Here is a 24,835-nt window from a genome sequence, read left to right on the forward strand (position 1 = left end):
ATATAGAGACTCGGTCCTTAGCGCAGCTTAATATTTTAAGTTTCTCGGGTATAGAATCAACTCTTCAGCTAAATAAGATCAACCTTTTAGGCTACATGATATAATATATTTTATGCCTTAAGTTATTACAGGTAAACATTTTAAAACACTCATGTATTTCACCAGATGCTGAAAGAAAACAAGCAAAATGTTTTTGCTCTCATCTGTATGTTCTGGGGAGAGTTAGAACATACTACAGGCCCCGTCCCTCCCCACACTCACTTCTGCTTCCTCACAGGCAAGAACTTTCTTTCTTTTTTTTTTTTTTTTTAGCTGCTGCTTCTGACATTTTATCCCTAATTTTCTGAAATAATATCTGTGTTCTGCTGTTTTCTCAGCCCCATCAATTTTAGGTCCAGTGTATTTCCTTCCTGTTAGGGTAGTTCTGGATTAAGCTGTTACCATATCCATTCCTTCACTGTATCTTTTCACTAGTGACTTCACATGTTTTTAAAATGTTTTCTCAGTCTTCTATATTCATCTTCTCATGAGTAAATAAATCCTGTTGGCTGCTGAGCAGAACAGTTTTTTTCTTATGACATTTTTTTTTTTCTGGAGTCAGTAATTTCTTGTGTTTTGGTTTTTTAAATTTTCTGTGCTCATAGAATCAGACGTTTACAAGTGCTCCAGTAAATCTGATGTGTCTTTCTATCAAAAGCCCAAGTGTATATTTTTTAAATGGTTATTTATTTTTGACGGGGGGGAGGGAAGGAGAGAATGAGCAGGGGAGAGGCAGAGAAAGAGAGGGAGAGAGAGAATCCCAAGCAGGCTCCACACACTGCCAGCACAGTGCCCAACCTGGGGCTTGAACCCACAAACCTTGAGATCATGACCTGAACCAAAATCAAGAGTCAGATGCTTGACCAACTGAACCACCCAGGCGCCTCCAAGTGTATTTTTAATAAGCCTTCTGTCTGTATCTTTTCTTTCTTGACTCTTTTTCCTACAACTTAGCAGTCGCCTATGGTCATCTGGGTAGTTCTCTAAGCCTTATCCTGAACTTTCATCCTGAGACTGCTCTTTGCTGGCAGACTATGTTGTGCTTTTCTTTCCTTTCTTTCTTTCTTTCTTTCTTTCTTTCTTTCTTTCTTTCTCTTTCTTTCTTTCTTTTTTTCTTTTCTTTCCTTTTCTTTCTTTCTTCCGTTATTTCTTCCTTTATTTCTGTTTTTTTGAATCACATACTTGTTTTTCTTAGTGTTCTCTTATCATGTTGAAACACATCTTTTTGTAACCTTCTAAGAAAGGGTATATGAAAAGCATCTGCTTTTGGCTCCTTGCACATCTGGAAATATCAATATTACTAGTCTTACATTTGATTCATACTATGACTAGGTGTAGAATTCTAGGTAGGGAGCCATTTTCCCTCAGAAATTGAAAGCCTTTTTCTGCTGTCTTCTCACATCCATATCGACTGACCTTAGACCTCTAAGGCCATACCAGTTGCTCTGCTCTGGGTGAGTACTCATGCAGAGTACTCGGGCTTTTTACTGTGGAGTTTCATGTCCTCCAGTTTTTGCACATGTTTCTTGTATTACTAGTTGATGACTCCCTGTTGTCATCCTGTGTCTTCTCTTTCTGGAAGACCTGCAGCTCTGGTTGCTAAACCTTTTGAATTGACCCCTTGATTTTCTTATACTTTCTTTTTATGCTTCTCTGATTTTTTTATTCTACTTGTTTAGAGAGATATCTACTCTATTTTTCAAAACCTAGGTTGCTTTTTTTAAAAACTTTTTTAATGTTTATTTATCTTTCAGAGAGAGAGAATGTGTGAGCGGGGAGGGGCAGAGAGAGAGGGAGACAGAGGATCCAAAAGGGGCTCTGTGCTAACAACAGAGAGCTGAAGCCGGACACTTAACTGACTGAGCCACCCGGGCACCCCATGTTTTAAAAAAATATTTTTATGTTGCATTTTTAATTACAATTCTGATTTTTTTAATTTTTGAGAGTTTTTTTCCTATTTTCTAGCCTCCTCCCCCTTTTTAAATGGCATCATCTTTTTATTTCTTGAAGCAATATTGTTTCTTATCTGAGGATACTAGTGATGGTTTTTCTTCTGTCCTCTGCTTATCTCCTCCAAATTTCTGCTGTCGTATTGGAGCCTCTCCTCAAATATCAAGTCCTTGACTGACTGTCTGCATTAAGAAAAGGCACTCATAAAGTTAACTGTTTTTCGTGGTGGGACTTACAGACCAGCAGACTTCACCGTAAGAAAGCAAAAGAGCCAGCTTTTTCACAGGGACGTTCCCATTGGTTGGCATCTGGGTCCTTCTCTGGAGCCTGTCGGTTTCTGCCAGAGTCCTCCCTGGGGAAGAGTGAACCTGGCGGTCGCTGTGCAAGAAAGAGAAGGGCTGGGTTGGAATATACGGCTCTTGGTTGTACAAGTTCCTGTGCTTTCTGTCCAGCCCATTGCCCGTTCAGGTCTGTTCTAGAATTGAGAGCCTTGGGAATTTTTTTCTCTACAAGATAAATGTCTGCTCTTTGCCTGGGTTGTTGAAGGGGCAGTTACCATGCTGGGTGGAGTGGGGGAGCAGCCCGAGGGCGTGTAACTACTCCATATTGACTGTGAGTCAGTACTGCTGTGTTTCAGGACCCTTCTCTCCTGTGTGCTGCCTCCAGAGTGAGTCCTCCTTGGGGTCTGCAACCAGTGGGCTCCAGGCCTGTTCTACAGACCCCTGGGCCGTGACCCACCCACCCTGTCCTGTAGGTCAACACTCCTCCTGTTTCCGCCCTCCACACACATCACTGTCACTTCTCACCTGTCAGCCGCTTTTCTTCTCCATTGGTCCTTCTGGATTTATACCTTTTCAAATATAGCTTTAATTTCAGAAGAGATTGGAGATAAGCCCCTGGGTCTAAAGTGTGTTTTACTGAGTTGCCTTTCACATGAACAGAAAATCCAACCAAATCTTTTTTCTCTTTCCTTTTTTTTTTTTTTAAGGAATAGTGTGCTTTCTAAAATATTATCTGTCTCATTCTTTTTTTTTTTTTTTTCAACGTTTATTTATTTTTGGGACAGAGAGAGACAGAGCATGAACGGGGGTGGGGCAGAGAGAGAGGGAGACACAGAATCAGAAACAGGCTCCAGGCTCTGAGCCATCAGCCCAGAGCCTGACGCGGGGCTCGAACTCACGGACCGCGAGATCGTGACCTGGCTGAAGTCAGATGCTTAACCGACTGCGCCACCCAGGCGCCCCTGTCTCATTCTTGATAAGCTGTCAGTAACATGTATTAAGGTTTGATAAAGGGTCCAAATGATGCTTCTGGGTGAAAATGTATCCAATTTCCTAAGCTATAATTTTAAATATGTGTGAGTTAAGTCTTTTTCACTATACTTCGATCCATAATCCTCTTATTTTCTCTAGAATTTTTATTAAATACATCATTATTGCTGAATTGCTTTTATGTATAAGTATATTTAAAGTGGAACATTTGTATTATAAATATTTTGTGTGTCTTTTTGGGGTTTGTAAGATTTTTAAATATTTCATGTTGTATGTTTATCTTCCTTCCCTGTTGTTGTTTATTGGGCATTTGATTTCTTTTCAAAATAGTCCCCAGCAAGAGTAAAACTATCACTTAACATTACTCAAGTGTCTGATTTTTTGTTTGTTTAAAACTTCTTAATATGTCAGTGCCTGAAAAGTAAAAGTTACAAAAGATGAAGTTTAAATTTTTTTTTAGTATTTATTTATTTTTTATTTTTTTTAATGTTTACTTATTTTTGAGAGGGAGAGACAGAGCATGAGTGGGGGAGGGGCAGAGAGAGAGGGAGACACAGAATCTGAAGCAGGCTCCAGGCTCTGAGCTGTCAGTGCGGAGCCCGACGGGGAGCTCGAACCCATGAACCTGGAGATCATGACCTGAGCTGAAGTCAGATGCTCAACAGACCAAGCCACCCAGGCACCCCGAATGTTTGTTTATTTTTGAGAGAGACAGAGACAGAGTGTGAGTGGGGCAGGGGCAGAGAGAAAGGGAAACAGAATCCAGAGCAGACTCCAGGCTCTGAGCTGTCAGCACAGAGCCTGACACTGGGCTCGAACTCGCAAACTGCGAGATCATGACCTGAGCCAAAGTTGGACGCTTAACCAACTGAGCCACTCAGATGCCCCACGAAAGATGAAGGTTTAAATCAGTTATTTCATCTGAGCTTCTACAGTGAGAATTTCGATTAGGATTAATATCAATGTTTGCATACATTAATTTTTACATAATTTCAAATAGCATTTTAAGTGTATTTGGTACTTCTCAGAATTTTATTGTTACCTCTGTTCATAATATGTAAACTAAATTTTATCTCTGAAATTGAACCCTTAAACTATTATAGTTCTCCAGATTGTCTACCAACCTAGATTATAGAAGGTATTAGATTTATCTATAGTATCTAAAGTGTATTAATCCTAGATAGGGGACTTCTCATTGCCAAACTGAGATGTCAGTTTTAATGAAAACTAGGAAACATTGTGGCATCATCACCAGATATGATAGATCTACCATAAACATTTTTAAAGGTATGTGTGAGGAAACTTTAAAAATAATCCTTTTATTTATGATGATATTAACAGTTTTAGGGACTATATCGATGTACAATAATGTACTATTTATATACATTGGATGCAGAACCAATTGAGCCCCCCAGAAAAGTTGGATGCAGAACAGATTGAGCCCCCCAGGTGCCCCAGTAGTATACAATTTGGTATCCATGGGTCTCAGTTCTGAGTGCACACCAGAGTTACTTACAAGTTGAGTAAACGACCTCTGTGTGCATAGAACCCAAACCAAAGCTGTGGATTAAAATCTCCTAGGTAAGCTCAACACTTTTTTTTTTCTTTTTCCTTTATTTCTTCTTCCTTTTCATCATAGGTAATTGTGAAATGTATCTGGGGTGGAAAACCGTTTATTTCTTAGGACTGAGTATGTTTGCTGTAGGAAGATACCTAATTTTTAAAAATTTAGCGGTTTATATACAACAAATGGAACATAGGTTATGTGAACATTGATTCCAATATAAAAGAAATGGAATTTAGGAATAGTAAGATCGGAAAACATGAGAGTTTCACATTTCTAGTAAAATAATCACTTGATTAGCTAAGAATTAGAACATTTAAAACTTACTAAACACTCTAAGTTGTGTCTGCTCGTTTATTGATGGCATTGATAGCATAAATGGATATTTTTACAAAATTATCATGAATGTTATTCTCACTGTTAGTTGAACACTGTTTTTGATCAGGGGAAAGGAAAGGGTTACTTTGAGTTAAGCACTTTTTTTTAAATTTTCAAGTGTTTATTTTTGAGAGAGAGGGAGAGAGACAGAGTGTGAACAGGGGAGGGTCAGGGAGACAGGGAGATACAGAATCCGAAGCAGGCTCCAGGCTCCGAGCTGTCAGCACAGAGCCCGACACGGAGCTCGAACCCATGAACCGCGAGATCATGACCTGAGCCAAAGTCTGATGCTTAACCAACTTAGCCACCCCAGCGCCCCTAAGTACTTTTCTGTAAGTGCTGCTTTTATGTTCAGTGTATGGGAAGATGATCAATTTTATTTGGGTCCTTGAATTTTAGGTTTGGTTACTCCTCCTAACTAGCTGTGTGAACTCTTCTTCTCTTTAAGATAATACGTGTGGTTTCTTCCAGGTGTGGAATTCAGTGGGCTTTGATTCTAGGATTAATTGATTTCTAAGCTTGAGAAAGTGGATTCATTGCAAAGGATGTTATTTTAAATACACACACACACACACACACACACACACACACACACACTTTAACAACTCTGTTCTATTCTGTCATACAAACATGCCATAATTTAGTTAGCCAGTCTCCTCATGGTAGATACTCTGGTTGTTTTCTACTACAATGAGTTGGGTTATTGAGGTTATTAAGTCAGAAGTGATATATTTTAAGTGACTGTTGTTGCAAATAGCTCTCTAGAAATACTTGCCAGTTAATACTTCTGTCGGCATTCCTTGAGAAAGCTTTTTATGCTCATACTCACCAGCTCTGGGAATCACCAAGATGGAACATTTTTGGCAGGTTGAAAGAATTGCATCTTGTGGTTTTAATTTGTAGGGGTTTTTTTAGTTATAAGTGAAATTGATTATCATTTTATATGTTTACTAATCATTTATGTTTAGTTTCTTATTTATGAGCAATTTATATCTATTTTTCATCTTTCTATTGGGCTTTTAATCTTCTTATGTTGATATATGGTATTTGGATAAATTAAAGAACAGAGTACATTGTGACATATATAATAACTGTGTTTTTGAAGTTTCTCATGGATCTTCCTCCTTTTCTGTGGTAACATTTGCCACTGTGAAGTTTTAAATGTTCATGTAGTCAGGGGCACCCGGATGGCTCAGTCAGTTAAGTGTCCGACTTCAGCTCAGGTCATGATCTCATGGTTCATGAGTTCAAGCCCCACCTCAGGCTCTGTGCTGACAGCTCAGAGCCTGGAGCCTGCTTTGAATTCTGTGTCTCCCTCTCTCTCTGCCCCTTCCCCACTCACGCTCTGTCTCTCCCTCTCAAAAACAAATAGACATTAAAAAAATTTTTTTTCAATGTTCCTGTAGTCAAATTGAGCAGTCTTTTATGAGTTTTGAATTTGGTATCTTGCCTACTATGGTTTCCTACTCTGAGATTACATATACATTCACTCCTGCATTGTTCTGGAACTTACACATTTGTATTTTTTATCTATCTGGCATCTGTTGTCTTGTTAGTAAGAGATTCACAGACTTAAAAAGGTCTAGCTGGCAAATTTGATGTAATAGTGAAATATATATAGCCTTTCAGTATATCCTTTCATCCTAAAAAATAAAATACATGTAATACTTAAAAGACACATAGCTGATCCTTAGTGACCCTGCCTGAAAGACCAATAGCTCTTTCACACGGTGGCTGATAAAGATGGCTCCGACCACCATATAAAACGTCTTTGAGAGATAGTGTAATTATTTCTGAGAGAAAAAATGATACTTAGACATGCATTTGATGGAGAGATATTTTATAAACCAGGTGTATTTCTAGTAGGACATTGAATTTGTTGAAACAGACTTAAAAATATATTTTTTTAATGTTTATTCCTTTTTGAGAGAGACAGAGACAGAGACAGAGACAGAGTACAAACAGGGTGGGGGGGTGGGGATAGAGAGAGAGGGAGACGCAGAATCCGAAGCAGGCTCCAGGCTCCGTACTGTCAGCACAGAGCCTGATGCCAGCTCGAACTCACAGACCGTGAGATCCTGACCAGAGCCAAAGTCAACCACCCAGGCGCCCCTGTTTAAACAGCCTTTTCTTATGTGGATCCTGAGAAACTTAACAGAAACCCATGGGGGAGGGGAAGGAAAAAAAAAAGAGGTTAGAGTGGAAGAGAGCCAAAGCATAAGAGACTCTTAAAAACTGAGAACAGGGGCGCCTGGGTGGCTCAGTCGGTTAAGTGTCCGACTTCAGGTCAGGTCACAATCTCGCGGTCCACGAGTTCGAGCCCCGCATCGGGCTCTGGGCTGATGGCTCAGAGCCTGGAGCCTGCTTCCGATTCTGTGCCTCCCTCTCTCTCTGACCCTCCCCTGTTCATGCTCTGTCTCTCTCTGTCTCAAAAATAAATAAACGTTAAAAACTGAGAACAAACTGAGGGTTGATGGGGGGTGGGAGGGAGGGGAGGGTGGGTGATGGGTATTGAGGAGGGCACCTTTTGGGATGAGCACTGGGTGTTGTATGGAAACCAATTTGGCAATAAACTTCATATACTGAAAAAAATAAAAATAAAAAAAATAAACAGCCTTTTTAGCATAATTCTGGGAGAGTTGACATTTAAGTGAAAGGTACTCCTGCCTTTCTCCTCTCCACTCCCATCCTCCCTCCCTTCCTGATTTATTCGTTACTTAAGTAATATTTATTGGCTCTTTGGTGTGGCTCATATGAAGACGTTATGTACTCATAACTCGTGTGTGTGTGTTGGAAGACACACATATCTATAAAAGTACCGCTGGAATGATGTCTTTGGCAAGACATTTATTGATGAACAGATCATTTGAAGATAGGTCGAAAGGCCCTTTTTTGGCATAGGGGAAATGAAGCAATTTAAATAAACTTTTAAAAAATGTTATTTGGTATTGAATCTACATACTTTAGAAGAAAATAAAAATGGTTATATGGTGGCTAGAACTTTAATGGTAGGAATTTTCTATGAATTGTACTGGTAATTTCCTTTTGTTTCCAGGTTCACTTTGACGGCTGGAACAGCTGCTATGATTACTGGGTAGATGCAGATTGCCCTGATATTCACCCTGTGGGCTGGTGTTCAAAAACCGGTCATCCTCTTCAGCCTCCTTTGAGTAAGAGACGCAAGGATAACTTAAATTGAATGTTTCCGTTTTCTTATGTAGGGTGCTTAATATTTTCTTTGCTCCTATCATTTTCTTTCTACTGTTTTCTCCCCTGTACGTTTGTTCTCCATGAATCCTGTTCTTCTTCCCACATTTTCCATTATGTGGTAGTCACAAAAACATAAAAGAAAAAAAATAATGTTTGAAAAGCACAGTTTATGTAGATTTTTAAACTTTTATTTAGAAGGACTCATCACCTTTCAAAATTGGTACTGAATTTTTGGAAGACAGTTCTCTTAGGCTATTAAAGTCTAATGTATCAGTAGTGGCTTTATACTGTAGTTTTGCAAAATGTTACCATTGGGAGAAACTGGACAGAGTGTAAAAAGGCTCTCCCTATCTATTGTTGCTTAAAACTGCATGTGATTTACAGTAACCTCAGGGCAGAGTCCCTTTAAGTTCAATTTTTTTTTTAAATGTGCACTGCGGATTTGACATACTATGATTTCAACTTTGAAGGAAAGCATATACATTGTAGCAGAAAATATGTAGAAAATACAGTAGATTATCGTAGGATTTTTAAAAGTTTAGTGTGCAGTCCCCTGTTTTAGTGGCTTCACTTGTTGCCAGGTTCATGTACAAGCTGCATAAAAGTAAAGAAATCCACATGCATGCTGTTTGTTGCAGTATATTTAAAATAACAAACCTTGGAAACAAAGATTAGTTAAATTCTGGTGCACTCATGATGCAGACACTGTGCGACAATCATAAAGAATATTATCATTAAGATGGAAAGATTTTTAAGACATGAAGTTAAAGACCAAAGAAAAAAATGTTTCAGAATAGTGCACATTGGTGCTATCCCTTGTATGTGACAAAATGATACAAGACCAAAGACTTGATACATGTGTATATATATATTCATAGAGGTATATATGGGAATGCTTAGAACAGAGTCTAGCACATTACACAGGGACATAAGTGGTCAGCATAAGGGAGCATTATAAAAACACGGAGGGGGTAGCATGTTTGAAATTTTCAGTGTACAAGTATTCGTAAACTAATTATGTTATTTACTTGAAGATTGTTTAGCATCTCCTCATTAATTCACAATTAGGTATTTCTGGAACTTATAGCACTGATAGAGGGTTAGATCAAAGTGTACCATTTCGCTGTTGAAGAAAGATCAATAGTGTGAACAAAAGCATAGGGAAAAATCTTTAAAGACTTTTAAGATATTTGTAATTTTTGTTTCACAGCCTTTGGTTAACTTTATGCCCCTTCCTTTCTCTTCTTTTTCTTCCCCTTGCTTTCTTATAGGCTCCTTAGAATTAATGGAAGCTTCAGAACATGGCGGATGTTCAACCCCAGGATGTAAAGGGATTGGTCATTTTAAGAGAGTGAGACACCTGGGCCCTCACAGGTATGTGGTGCTGCCACTGAAGTGGGAATTCCTTACGTGGTCAGATAGAAGGTGCCTGTCCCACCTGTGTATAAGATCGTGGTTTCCATGCATAGTAAATACATGTGAGGTAGTTTTCTATTAAAAAAAAAAAAATGTGGTTACCATGGTGATCCTGGAAAAACGAGGAGTATGTCTTTAGTTAAGTGTTTCTGGGAGAAAATGCATTCACAGTTTAAAATAGGTTTGCTCTAGCTATTTGCCTTTTCTTGATAGCCAGACTAGTTGTATAGATACTTACCTTCTGAAAGAGTCACTCTGGGTTGACCGTTAATAATGAGAAGAGGGCAGGCCCTGTTTGGTAAAATCTGGTATGATTGGGGGATGCAACAGTTTGAATAATGAGAGTTGAGATTATCACAGATTATCAGCACAGATCACAAGAAGCACAGATATGAGTAGTCAAACTATGCACTGATTCAAAACAATATTTTTCTCTGACCCCCTCAGGAACTTCAAAAAGAAACCAAATTTATACATTAGAAATGTGATGTACTGTTTAGGCAATGTGGGGGTCCTTGCAGACATTTAAAAATATATTGCTGAACACTGAGGTTTTCAAGGAACAAAAGCATCACCTGTTTAGAGATGTATTAATCCTTTGTCAGTGTAGATGTTCTAACTGCAAGTTAATTGGATTGCCTGGTGAGGAAGGGGATCCCTTGTTTATCTAGTTTGTGCCCATTGTGAATCCAGGTCTTTTGAAAAACCTGAAGATTGTGCTGCCCGTGCCTCCAGGAGTTCATAGGAATTGTAAAATGGGTGTAATTATTTTCTCCTCTTTCTTTATTTCATCTCTGCATCCTCAAATATTGCTTATCTTCCTTCTGCAACACTCCTTGTGGGGTTTATATGGGATTCAGTCTGTTTCAGAGTAAATAGTGTGAACATAGGGTGCTGATTACATTTGCAGATATCCATTTAAAAATCCCTTTCAGTGTAAACCTGGAGTTACATGATTAGTTGGAAGAGTGTTAAAAATGTCATGTCTTAAAAGTTTGTTCAGTATTGCTGAGTGAAGGTGGCTGGATTATTTTCAGACATGTTTTAAGTCTACATGCCAGAAATAACTCATTAGCATGCTAAATTTCCATTATATACTAATAAATTATTTCCTGCAGTAAATACTTTTGAGTTTTTTTCAATAATAACTCATGTTTATTGAGCATGTATTTACTCCACACGGCATATTGCTCTAATTGTTTTACAAGTATGAATAACCTTCAAAAAACCCCTATTAGTTTTAGTATTATTTTCTTCCGATTTTTTTTTATGTTCATTTATTTGTTTTGAGAGAGAGAGAGTGCTTGTGTGTGCAGTGGAGAGGGGCAGAGAGAGGGAGAGGGAGAATCTTAAGTAGGCTCTGTGCCCACAGCACAGAGCTTGATGTGAAGCTAGAGCTCACAACTGCGAGATCATGACCTGAGCCGAGATCAAGAAGTCATACAGAGAAAGACAGATACCATATGTTTTCACTCTTGTGTGTATCCTGAGAAACTTAACACAAGACCATGGGGGAGGGGAAGGAAAAAAAAAAGAGAAGGAGAGAGCCAAACCATAAGAGACTCTTAAAACTGAGAACATGGGGCACCTGGGTGGCTCAGTCGGTTAAGCGTCCGACTTCAGCTCAGGTCATGATCTTGTGGTTTGTGGGTTCAAGCCCCGCGTCGGGTTCTGTGCTGACAGCTCAGAGCCTGGAGCCTGCTTCAGATTCTGTGTCTCCCTTTCTCTCTACCCTCCCCCACTCACACTCTGTCTCTCTCTCGAAAAAAAAAAAAATAAAGAAACATTAAAATTAAAAAAACAAAACAAAGCTGAGAACAATCTGAGGGTTGTTGGGGAGTGGGAGGGAGGAGAGGGTGGGTGATGGGCACTGAGGAGGGCACCTGTTGGGATGAGCACTGGGTGTTGTATGGAAACCAACTTGAAAATAAATTTCATATAAAAAAAAAAAAGTTGGATGCTGAACTGACTGAGCCACCCAGGGGTGCCTTTTCCAAATTTCGATGAGGCCACTGTGGCACTGGAGAGACAGCTGGTGTGAGGGGAACAGGGAATGGCACCCAGTCTATCTGTGCTGTTGACCACTGCCCTCTGGCTGCCTCACAAGGCACTGCTCCATGAATTAGTTATAGACCCAACCTTCAAAGAACTCAGGGACTAATGGAAATATGAAAGCTACACATAATTTAATTTAAACATAAGATACAAAGCAGTAACTAATATTGAACCTTTGTCAAATGTACCTTTCTACTGCACAACCCCAAGATGTTCATTGGAGTGAAGGTAGTTTGCTCAAATTATGAAGGAAAAGAATAAAGAAGTCTTCAAATTGCATGAAAATTGAGATCGCGCTATTGGGGTTCAGTTGAAAATTACAAAAAGAATTGTTTTGGCCTTCTGGGAAGGAAACCCACCTTACAGCAATGTCCATCATCTCTTTAGTAGTGCTTTAGGTCTGAGCAGAGAGGTTTGCTGTCACGGCAGGGTCTTTGGTGACAATCCTGTCCCCTGCCTGATGGGCTGGCACTCATTATGGCCACCTTTTCCCAACGGTGCCACTGACCTCTGGGGGTTCCTCAGCTGGGCCACTGACATTTCACAAAGTTTAAGTGATTATGTTTGGAGCATTTCTTTAGAGATATGCAGTATTGTATTTGTTAAAAGAAGGGGGGGGGGGCGCCTGGGTGGCGCAGTCGGTTGAGCGTCCGACTTCAGCCAGGTCACGATCTCGCGGTCCGGGAGTTCGAGCCCCGCGTCGGGCTCTGGGCTGATGGCTCAGAGCCTGGAGCCTGTTTCCGATTCTGTGTCTCCCTCTCTCTCTGCCCCTCCCCTGTTCATGCTGTGTCTCTCTCTGTCCCCAAAATAAATAAATGTTAAAAAAAAAAAAAAAAGAAGGAAATTACAAGGAGAATCGTGGAAGATTTTTATGGAGAAATGTGGTAATGAAACCTTTCAGTGGGGGCACCTGGGTGGCTCAGTCAGTTAAGCATTCGACTCTTGATATCAATTCCGGTCATGACCTCACAGTTGTGAGATACAGCCCCACATCGGGCTCTGCACTGAGTGTGGAGCCTGTTTGGGATTCTCTCTCTCCCTCTCTCGGCCCCTCCCCAACTTGCACTCTGTCTCAAAGGAAAACAATCAACATTAAAGAAAAAGAAACCTTTCAGTGGAATTGGAACCAGTCCTTCTTCCACTCAAAGAAGTTGACCTCATGGCTTCAAAGACATGTGTTGATAAAGAAGCAGCATTTGCTTCTGTGCCATACGGAGGGCACAACTAGCAGTTCTGTGGGTGAGTCCAGGCCAGAGTTATTGGTTGACAAGAGCCTCGGGATGCCGTTCAAAGCACCCAACAGCCATTGTCAGGCCCTGCTGCATCGTCTCTTCCATTTTTCTTGGCCCTTTCATCTGGCTCTCCTGAGTCTCCCTGGCTGTGCTGTCCGGTTTACAACACTCAGAGCTCTGTATGTGGAAGGATATTAATCCTTCACAGGCACAGCCGGTTTTCCATTTCATTAGTAGACTGTGGAAGAGCTGCAACATCATGGATATTCTTTGAAAGGTTCATTTCACTGGCACTTATTTTTGTCCTTGCTGAGAATGCTGTGTTTAGGAAAACATAATGAGAAAATTCTCTTTGGATTAATTTACTGAGAGACTACATAAATCAAAACATGCATTCTTTGCTTAGATAACAAGGAAAGTTGCTCTTTTAGCAAGAATAATCCATTTTATGAACACGTAAGCAAAAGGCTATGTTTTGACTAGCAGTTGTTGTTTGCCTCTCTGAAAAATTATAATAGTTGAATTTGATGTAAGAGGTGTTAGAAATAGAACATGTGTCTCGGCAGTGAAATTTGAGAGTGTTATGTTTTCAGATGTTGAAATGTAAATAATCAGTGAGTGAGTTGAATGTGGACATTATTCTTATCCCCAGGGATATTCAGTAGTCAGATTGCTTACTCCTGTCTCTAGCAAGGGAGCATTAATCTGGGTTTTATCATGGTGTTTCCCTTTGGTGATTCATTCATTTGGGCTACTGAAAGGTCAAAGAATGGGAAGTGATGAAAAGAGAACTAACGTTATATGAAAGTAGATATTCTGCATATCTAGTGCCTTCAGAAGTAAATCTTTTCTACGTAAGATTTGATCTTGGAGAAAATAAACAAGAAAAAAAATGGAGAGTATTTCCAACAGCTTCTAAAAGGTACTGGTAAAGTCCATGGAAAGTTTTAAAAGTTAGTACCTTTGGACACACACCTGCACACTCTAAACAGCATATTATTTCAGCATCCATCCATCCATGCATCGAACATACACTTACTGAGTGCCTACTTCGTGTCAGTGCTCAGTTAGGTGCACGCCCAAGGGTCAGACAGTGGTAGGACCAGGATTCGACCCAGGCTTGTGTGGCTCTTAAGTCTCTACTTGTAACTCCTGGACTCTCGCGTAAAGCACAGGGGCCTGATAGAGCCTGCCTCATGTTTTTTACAGGTTTTTGTCATGACAGAGTGTGACAATGACTATGCGATCATTTAGAAAACCACAGGTGTTACCTAATTGTTTAAATAAACGTATTCACAATGAAAAGGATTTTAAAGGTGACGTAGGGAGCAGTGAAGAAGACAGTCCTTCCACCTTTCTAATAAGCTGGACCCGTCTTTCCTGGGAAAAACTGCCTCCTTAGAGGGGCTGGTGGGATATTTGTATGTAGAGCTGACAGGGAATTGTTTGCTAATAGAACAGCGTGTACTCTAATACAATTCGTATGGTAGATAGTTGTGTAATCCTACGTGAATCTCTTCCTCTGCTCCCTGAGGAACTATGTAATGGTAAAGAGTTGCGTGTATACATATACATGTGTGTACCCATGTATACGTGACATACGCTGCTTAGTACATGAGAAACTGGAGATGATTAGAAGCCTGATGGGAACCCACTAACTCCACAGAAGTTTGATCGGCACTGGTGAGTTGTGAAGTTACTGGCTTTTAAAACTGTATGAACTTTGGGGGCGCCTGGGTGGCGCAGTCGGTTAAGCGTCCGACTTCAGCCAGGTCACGATCTCGCGGTCCGGGAGTTCGAGCCCCGCGTCAGGCTCTGGGCTGATGGCTCGGAGCCTGGAGCCTGTTTCCGATTCTGTGTCTCCCTCTCTCTCTGCCCCTCCCCTGTTCATGCTCTGTCTCTCTGTGTCCCCAAAAAATAAATAAACATTGAAAAAAAAATTAAAAAAACAAAACACAAAACAAAACAAAAAAATAAATAAATAAAACTGTATGAACTTTGTAAATGTGAGAACACGGAAACTGGCCAAGAGGTTAAGTATGGGCAGAATACATACTAGCTAGAGGACGGCAGCATCTGGCTAGAAGATGGTACTGAGATGGCTTGGATTGTCACAGATTAAAGATAAGGACATTCTTTGCTATTGCAGGGTACTATCTGCCCCCATCCAGTGTGGCAGGGGACAGCCAGAGTTCAACATCTGACTCTGCCAAGAGCCGATGGACTGACACTGAGCAAGTTCCCTTTTTTAAGCTCCGTTTCTACATCTGCAAAACGATCATTGGACGAGGAGCAGCTTCCTGGGGTTGTGGGAGTTAAGTGAGAAAGTGCAAGAAAAGCGCCTAGCGTGTGTGTGTGATGTGCTCGAGCCACGGAAATTGCTGCTGTTAGCATCCTCATTTTACGAGTGAGAAGACGGAGCCTCACAAGTTGTGCTTACTCATCAACCAGGAGTGGATGGAGCAGCAGAGCATGTTTAGACCGGGTTCCTGATTTCTGTCCAGGGCACTGGTCACCCCTCTGGATGGCCATCCCCTATCCCTGGAGCACACTTCAGTTGCGTTTTGTGGCATCCCCCCACCCACCTTGTTTTTTATCTTCTCCCACTTTGGGAACCCACTGGCTTCCCCCTTTATCCCATAGCAGGTGTCCGAATGCTAGGTGCTGAGAGAATGCTGGGTTCGAGAGAAGAGAGGGTGTTAATGTAAAATCGATAACTGATAGATCCTGCCTTGATAGATCCTCCTGACCCATTAGCAAATCCCTGTGTGGAGGGCTGCGATCACTTCCTCTACTTCAAGTTGAGAGTTTTGAATTCCTCTCTGGCCCTAAAAATCAAAACAGGAAGATTATATAGACAGTAAGTCTTCTCCTGGTCTGCAGTCTTGCCAGTCTGTGAGCTGTCCAAGTTTATCTGTGGGGATCTCAGAGAGAGAGAGAGATTCTTCCTTCACTTATTCAGCAGATAGGTAAAGGGGCTGCTCTCCTGGATCTTACATTCCAAGACTTGTCAACTATGACTCTAGTCTAGTCTGTAGTTGGGGACGTAGCCCATCTAAGAATACCATGGATCTTCCCAGTGTGGGAGCGGGCGGGGTTAAGAACAGGACTCTCATTTTCCTCACTTTCTTCGTATCTGATAAAACCTTAAGGTAGATGTACAGATAGATATTCAGTAATTGGAAAGCCAGGTGCTTCACTGTGAGGGAAACATGACGGTTGCAGGATTCTAGGTATACTGTTTGTTTGCCAAAAGAACTCAAAAGATTTGTATGTGGATTTTTTCCCGCTGTCACAAAATGCTAAGAAGACAAATTTGCAATAAAAATACGCAATGTGAAGAAAAAAAGAATAGAACAGAGTTAAAGATGACAATGTGAGACTTGGCTACTATGTTTCCTTTCTCGGGAACAGAGATTTGAGAATAGCGGGAGGAGCTGGCTGTATTTCTTATCTTTTTTCTTCAGAAGAAGGGAGTTCATTGAAGATGATGAATTTGGTTTTAAATTTTTTTTACGTTTTTATTTATTTTTGAGACAGAGAGAGACAGAGTACGAGCAGGGGAGGGGCAGAGAGAGAAGGACAGACAGAATCCAAAACAGGTTCCAGGCTCTCAGCTGTCAGCACAGAGCCCGACGCGGGGCTCGAACTTATGGACTGCGAGATCACGACCTGAGCGGAAGTTGGACGCTTAACTGACTGAGCCACCCAGGCGCCCCAATGATGAATTTGGTTTTAAACGTATTTATTATGAGGCGACCCTGGGACGTTTATATTCGGCCTGAAATCTGTTAAGAGTTTTATTTTTTTTATGTTCTGTTTTGCCTGAAATCAAGGTAAAAGTAAGGCAGGGCTCCCCCTCCCTCAGGGGAGCCTCGGGGAACAGGGCTTCCTCCCCTTCTTCTGGCCTGTGGCAGTTACAGTGTGGACAGAAAACCCGAAATGTCCCTGAGCGGAGGCTGTCACCTGGGTCTTCCATCAGGACGAGTGATGGGAAGGCAGATCACACCTGCTGTGGAATTGGGGGTTGGGTGGGTCATAGAAAACGGCTGAGCGTCTGCAGAGAGAGTGAGGGCCTCAGTCCCAGCAGCCCCATCGTGTGCAGACCGTGTCTGGGAGCAAGTGCTGGCTGGACCTTCCTTCCTGGGCAGGCCTGACGGCCCAGCCTTCCTGTGAGCGGTCTGATGCCCTTGCAGTAACTTCATCTCGGCTCAGCGTAGGCAGAATCGGTTTTGGTCGCTTGTGTCCATAAACACGACTACACATAATCCCATGAAAGGGTCCATGAAGTACTTGAAGGATTATTGTTCCAAAGAGATGTTGGTTGGAGCTGGATTTTCCTTCCCATCACTTCTAAATGAATAAAAATGAGTTACAGTCGTGTGCCCATGCTGAGTAAGACGAATGAAATAGTATGCTTATCTTATCGAGCTACTAAGCACCATGTCTACTTGATTGTTTAATAAACATGCCACAGTACTTGATCTCGTCCCCAAATCTGCCTCTGTCCTCGTCATTCTCATCTCAGGGGGGAAGAAAAAGAAAACAAAAGGCGTTCCTGTTTCCATCCAGTTCCTCAAGCCAAAAACCTAAAGGCCATTCTTAAATCCTTGTTTGAGGTCATTCCCTACTTTCCATCTACACACGGGCTCCCTTGAAGGGATCGCAGAGGTACCGTGACTGGCCCCTTTGCCTCTGTTTCAGCCACCCAAATCGAAGTCACCATGGTATCTTCACTCTTACATAACTTTTCTTGCTCCGATTCTGGCCCCTTGAAATCTTCTCTCCACAAAGCATCCTGAGGGATTGTTCTGAATTGTATAGCAAATCATATCATTTCCTCATTTGAAGGTCCTCCAGCGGCTTCACCTCAAACTTAAACTAAGCATCGGAACTCCTGACCAGGGCCTACCGGGCCCTACATAATACTTCCCTTGCCTGCCACGAGTGCGTGCCCTCCCTTTGCTCACACACTCGGCCATCATTGGTCTCGCCCCAGGCAGGCCGAGCTCTCCCTGTGTTGGCATTACCCTTGCTGTTTCCTAGAATGCTCTTCCTCTGTGTTGACAGAGCAGGCTTCTTCCTGACCTCAAAGGCACCACTCAAAGGCTGCTGTTTCACAGAGCCCCTTCCTCCTGTACAGCCCTGTGACCCCTGTGACAGCCCCATGTCCTTTCTTTGGTCATACTCAGTGGCGTTTGTCACTGTGTAAAGTTGTCTGCTGTATATCTGCAATTGTGTAGTGCCCAACTTCCCCTAGAATATCAGCGACATGAGAGCAGAGATCTTGTCATTGTATTTTCCATTGTGATTCCAGTGCCTAGAAAGATAATTAGCACTTAATAGATACTTGATAAATACTTGTTGAACAAATTAATGAAATAATTAAAGACAAGCCACCTAAGCATTTTAAGCCTTAGTTTGTCTCATGAGAAGCCCTCCTCATAGGGTGTCGTGAAAATTAAGTAAAACACTGAACGGAATGTACTTAGCACAGTGCTTGATATATAGTAAGTGCTCCATAAATATTACTAGTTATTTTTTTATTGTTGGGTTAGCGCTATATACATTTTTGTCAACACGTGCGCATATGTTATTTATTTTTGTCTTTTGCATAGGTATCAGTGTAGCAGAATGTTTAGTTAAATAAAATTAAGATTGTATTTTAGCTTTCAAGATACCTGTGGTAGGTTTCATAGGCCATTATCAGAATCAGGAGCATTTTCAAACTCTTCCCTCCTTCTCCTAGGAGAGTGTATCTGGTTCTCTTGGTGGAAATAGACATACATAGTTTAAAATTTTTCCCTGGGTGATTATCACCTAGAGAGAAGAAAAGAACATATAAGACACTAGAATAATTTATCCAAGATCCAAACCACTTATAGATACAAGGAGACTTCCTAAAAAACAGAGGGGCAGGATGGGCATTTAGTTGGAGGGGTTCATTATGTATTGGAGGCCTGAGATTCAGAGGTTGCCCAGTTGTTCTGAAGATGGAAAGCTGAAGCCTACGCAGAGGATTATACTGACTTAATGTTGATTTAACAATTAGTGACCTAGATTTCCTTTGCATGAATAACAGAAATGATCCCCACATGGGACCTGAGAGACCAACCAGGAGTCCAGGGGTCACCGATAGAAGGGAAGTGAGATAGATGGGTCATTATCCAAGTTGGCATCTGGTCTCCTTTCCTGTCAGAAACAGGATTGACTACAGATAAATATATGTATTGCTTAGCATATCAAGTGTACGTCTGGGCTTGGAGACAGGAACATGGGGGAATCTCCTTCCTTTGGAGGCCAACAGGAAATGAAATGAAGGAAATGAAATGGCCTATGGTGACCCTGAGCCTGAAGGATCACTTTAGGAAGCAGATCTGCTCCATCTGTCCATCAGTCTTTCTCTGTCCTACCTCTGACACCAACCCTCCTATGATGTCTTAAGCATTTCTCCCCTGGGGCTGATTGTTCCTACAGATACACACAGCCTCTGCCCTTGGACCGTATACAGACAGAATCCTTCAGTGACCATTGCACAGTTGCAAAGATTTCATCAGGTTGTGTTCTGAACATCTAGTGCAAAGACATATTTTCTATCAGAATAGACTTAAATTATGTCTCAGAGATAAAATATTTCATACACTAGGGACACCTGGTGGCTTAGGTGGTTAAGTGTCCAACTCTTGATTTCAGCTCAGGTCATAATCTCAGTTTGTGAGTTTGAGCCGCACGTTGGGCTCCCTGTTGACAGCAAAGAACCTGCTTGAGATTCTTTCTCTCTCCTTCTCACTCTCTCCGCCCCTCCCCCACTTGCGGCCTCTCCTCTCTCTCTCTCTCTCTCTCTTTCTCTTTCTCTCTTTCTCAAAATAAATAAACCTTAATAGAAACAAAAATATTCACAATGTATGTTTAATTCTACATATATACATATGTAAACATAACAGTTAAGTTTTAGAGTTGTATATTCTGTAGCCTGTCACTTTAATTAAAGTATGTTCTAATGGATGTTCTAAGCATGTGCTTTTCTTTTAATATTTTAGTGCTGCCAACTGTCCCTATTCAGAAATCAATTTGAATAAAGACCGAATTTTCCCAGACCGCTTAAGTGGTGAGATGCCTCCGGCTAGTCCATCATTTCCAAGAAATAAAAGGGCAGACACAAATGAAATCTCTTCATCTCCTGAAATCAGGTAATTAAAGTGATAATATTAGTGATGTTTAGAAGTACTCTGGTTGAAAGAGGTTTTCTATCTCAGATGCTGTGTATTCTGTGGTTATATTTTCTTGGGCATTATTGAAAATGCATTTCATTTCATGTAAAATGGTGGAGATAAGTGGTTGGACTTAAAAAAAAAATGGACAGTTGATACAAGCATATGTAAATCAGACAGGCTTTCTTATTTATTCATCTTTTAGCCACACTTTGGGGGTGTTAGAAGTTTAGAAATTCATGCCAGTTCATGTTTCTGAATGAACTGATCGGTATATAGAGCCATGCTTTATGAGGAAGATGTCCGATTTTTTGTGAAAAATGGGTGTTCTTTTTCATGCCCATGCCAAGTACTCGCATATATGTTATTGCTTTTAATTATTAAGATGTTAATTGTAGTACAGTTGACCCTTGAATGACATGAGGGTTAGGGGCACTGACCCCTTCCCCCACACAGCTGAAAATCCAAGTATAACCTTTGAGTCTCAAAGAAACTGAACTACTGATAGCCTACTGTTTACTGTTGACCGAAAGCCTAGCCAGTTATGTAAGCAGTTCATTAACACGTATTTCATATGTTATACGTATCATATACGGTATGCTTACAATAAACTAAGCTAGAGAAAAGAAAATGTTAATAAGAAAATCATAAATAAGAGAAAATACATTTATAGTAGTGTATGTATATTTATTGTAAAAAAAAAAAAATGTATAAGTGGACCTGCTTAGTTCAAACCCATGTTGTTAAAGGGTCAACTGTATAAGCTCAGGCATTTAGTTTTGATTTCACTTGTAGAGTTGAGTTTGTGTGTTTTAAGCTCTAAGTAAGGTCTGTGCCTTTACATTAACTGAGGACACTACTTAAAAAAAACAAAGCAGATTAGTGGAAAGATATGCCTTAGTACTTAGGTTTTTAGAAGTTTCTTTTATGGAGTATTTTAAAACCTAAGGCTATGTAGTTTTTTATTGAAATATTTTGTAACTTCCATTCTTATAGATGATAGATATAGGTGGACATTTTAATTAATAAATCTGATTCTAAATTCACAGCAGTGCTGTTGGAGTAATGGCATTTCAAGTCTCAGTATTCTTAGAGAAAGCAATTTTATCCTCTGGATGGCGGGGGGGAGCTAATTAATTAACAACAAGAAGAGGATTTTTTGTCTTTACCCTTAAATCCATGACTAATGAAACATAAACTCATTTTACCCAACCCAGCACTCCAAAGTGAGATCATATCATATATAAGGAACTTCAAGACAAATAAAGTACGAATTCATATAGTAACAATTACAGATACAGAGTTCATTGATTCTGACTCACAAGGTGGTGAAAGTACCTAGTGTTTAGATTTCAGAAGCCAAGGTAATGTTTAAAATATCAGCAGAATACTCCGAAGTGCCAGCAGGCCTAGCTCACAGGCTTTTCACTGACCGACTGGGCTCCAGGCCAGATTCCGAGGACCAGAGTCTCCTCCCAGCAGAATCTTCCTGGGTTGGTTTTCTGGGGTCTTTTTCTAACTCAGAAGTCACGTCAAAACCATCAAAGTGGATCTGACCATTCCAGTGACCTGTCTTGTGTGAGGTGTGCTCATGGTTCTTCATGGAATCACCTGAGGCGTTTTTAGTTTTCTGTATGACCTATGACACGTTTCATATCTAAATATTCTTCCATGTCATCGATTTTTAACCCATACTGTCTTTTGAGTCTGCGAATTCTGACCTGCCATTACTTTGTGTGAATGAACACTTACACTTACGTGTGTTCAGATTAATTTCTTTAGGTTGTCTGCTTTCGTTGTTGGGTGCCAGGATGTGGTAAATGAGTGTTCCGTTACTCATGATTTTAGAGACTTTGTTCAGATTTCTTCATGTCTTTCTCCTTCCAGATTTACTATTTTTATTTTATTTTTTTCATAAGTAGAAGTGACCTGAGAGATTGGATTAGTTACATGCAGTCAAAGGAAACGTGAGGGACACAATCAGAATGGTCCCTTAGGTTTTAAGGTGAACGTTTTTGACCAAGATTTTCTTCTCACTGTATTTTTTATGCAGAAGTGTTTTTAAGAGATGCTTGCAGACATTTTGATATTTCAACCTAAATGCTTCATTATGCATGTTTGAAAAAACAACATGTTTCAAAATAACACAGATTTATTTACTTGTTTAAATTTTTAAATTTCTTCTTTAAAATTCTTGAAAAAATTGGCTTCAGATTATTTTGGTTTTTCCTACTGCAGGCAGTCACTAGTTCTCCCAGCAATCAGAATGGCACTTGGTATTTTAGATACAAATGATCATGAGATGGCAACATATAGTAGGTGTTAATAAAAGAAAAGTTGTTAACAAAAAGTATATCTCGTGGCTTGAGGGTGGTTGATTTAAGGTAGAATTACCTTAATTAAGGGTAAAAGTTAGCTGGCTTCTCAGCTGTAAGTGAATCTGTATGAATATATTTAATTTTTTTTTTCATTTTAAAAGTAAATATAAAGTTTTTGGATTATGATTTCTTTAACCTGGATTTAGGGATGAAACAGGGAACTGTGCAATGCTAAGAACTAGTAAGTAGTTCTAGTAAGTACTAGTAACTACTAGTAAGTAGTAAGCCCTCAGTAAATGTTAGTTTGTATCCATGTTGCAAGAAGAATAGGTTACTTACTTGTTGCACCGTATAAAAACTGTAAAAGAGTAAAAGAAAGGCTGGCCATTTCTTTGACATTCCTAGGTTAAACTTTGAATACGGCATTCAAGACGATTCTCTTAATACCAGATTATGTTCTCTCTTCTTTTCCCATATTCGTCACTCACGTGGATGGAACTTTTTATTCAGGTTTTAACACATTTTCTTTGCATCCTTTGTAATAATTCACTAAATTTGGTAGCCAGACTGCACTGTATTTTTTCTTTTAAGTGCACTTTTATTTTTTTTTTTAATTTTTTTTTCAACGTTTATTTATTTTTGGGACAGAGAGAGACAGAGCATGAACTGGGGAGGGGCAGAGAGAGAGGGAGACACAGAATCGGAAACAGGCTCCAGGCTCTGAGCCATCAGCCCAGAGCCCGACGCGGGGCTCGAACTCACGGACCGCGAGATCGTGACCTGGCTGAAGTCGGACGCTTAACCGACTGCGCCACCCAGGCGCCCCTTAAGTGCACTTTTAAATGCACTCCCAGCGGGAGACCGTTTGCATGCCTAGAAGATGACCCTGAGACAAAGATTCGGTTGCATGTGGTTTATTTGGGAGGTGAGGCAGACATCAGGAGGGGAGTGAGGAAGTGAGATGGAGAAAGGAAGACGGCCCGGTGAAAGCCTTGTCATCTCACTGATGACGGTTTGGAGACAGCAGGAACGCGGGCCTGCTGCGAACACTCTGGGCATCCATGTAAAGCACACATCGAGTCTTCCCAGCATAGGGATGGAAGAGCTGAGCTATTTAAGCCCTGGTTACCTCCAGCCGCAGAGTGAGGCTGCCGGGGGAGGGAGCACACGGCGATTCCCCCAGCACGACTGTCCTGACAGCATCTGCTCCGCCATTCCATTCACCTGTTTCGGATGCCAGAGGGTCACCAGAATGAGTGCTCTGCTGGCATTGCTTTTGATCTGGAAGCTGACGTAACAAGGCCAGATAAATTAACAATGTGAGGAACATGTGTTCCTTTCGTGCAATAACCTTTATTATTTATTTATTTAGGGGTGAGTGCAAGTGGGGGTGGGAGAGAGGATCTGCAGCAGGCTCTTGGCTGACAGGCTGACAGCAGTGAACCCAATGTGGGGCTCGAACTCATGAACTGCAAGATCATGACCTGAGCCAAAGTTGGACGCTCAACCCCCTGAGCCACCCAGGTGCCCCGTAACTGTTCTTTTAAGGGCTATTTCACAGTCTGTCTGCTCAGGCTGGGCCCATAGATGACTCGTTCCACAGCAGTAGCTCCTAGACTTTGGATCGGATTCCCAGAGGCCTCCTCAGAATTCAGATTTGGGAGCCCAGGTCAGCCCATGAAGAATCTTCCGGGCTAGAGCCTAAGAGTCTGCATTTAAAAATTCTTTGGAACTCTGTCTCCCTGCTTGACACTTGCAGTGACTTCCCATTACTCCTGAAATTGAGACCCTAATTCTGAACGTGGCCTGCAAGGTCCTGTGTTGTCTGGCCCGTGCCCAGCTCTCCAGCCTTCTCTCTGCCAGGCTCCTTTTTAAACTTAATGCTTCAACCACCTTCGTTCTCAGACATCCTTTCACTCTGCCTAGAGTCTCCGTGCCTGCCATCTCCTAGCTGGTCTCTCGTTTTGCAGGCTTCAGGTTCACTGTCATTTCCTCGGGGAAGCTTTGTCTGCTCTTCTAGAGTAGTTCACGTTCCTCATTACATACCTTCACAGCACACATCCCGATGTTGTAGACAGTTTGTGTCAGTACTTCTGAGTCTGCGTGCTTTGCTTGACAGTAAGCTCCACAAGGGCAGAGTCCACGTCTTCTCTGGTCCTGAGATATCCTCAGCACCAAGCACGCCACCTGG

The 24,835-nt window shown here is 41.1% G+C and overlaps 1 protein-coding gene across 10 annotated transcripts in view; it reads left to right on the plus strand.

The window, feature by feature from the left end:
* The window catches only part of L3MBTL3 (L3MBTL histone methyl-lysine binding protein 3), a 128,119-nt gene that overhangs the window by 73,497 nt on the left and 29,787 nt on the right, over positions 1 to 24,835 (plus strand). For all 10 annotated transcript variants that reach the window (XM_047859554.1, XM_047859548.1, XM_047859549.1 and 7 more), the window contains 3 exons: positions 8,258 to 8,372; positions 9,684 to 9,786; positions 20,156 to 20,305. In XM_047859554.1, the coding sequence (XP_047715510.1) occupies positions 8,258 to 8,372; positions 9,684 to 9,786; positions 20,156 to 20,305 (368 nt within the window). The remainder of the gene's footprint in view (positions 1 to 8,257; positions 8,373 to 9,683; positions 9,787 to 20,155; positions 20,306 to 24,835) is intronic.

This window comes from Prionailurus viverrinus, chromosome B2 (genome assembly GCF_022837055.1).
Source record: "Prionailurus viverrinus isolate Anna chromosome B2, UM_Priviv_1.0, whole genome shotgun sequence".
Taxonomy (NCBI): domain Eukaryota; kingdom Metazoa; phylum Chordata; class Mammalia; order Carnivora; family Felidae; genus Prionailurus; species Prionailurus viverrinus.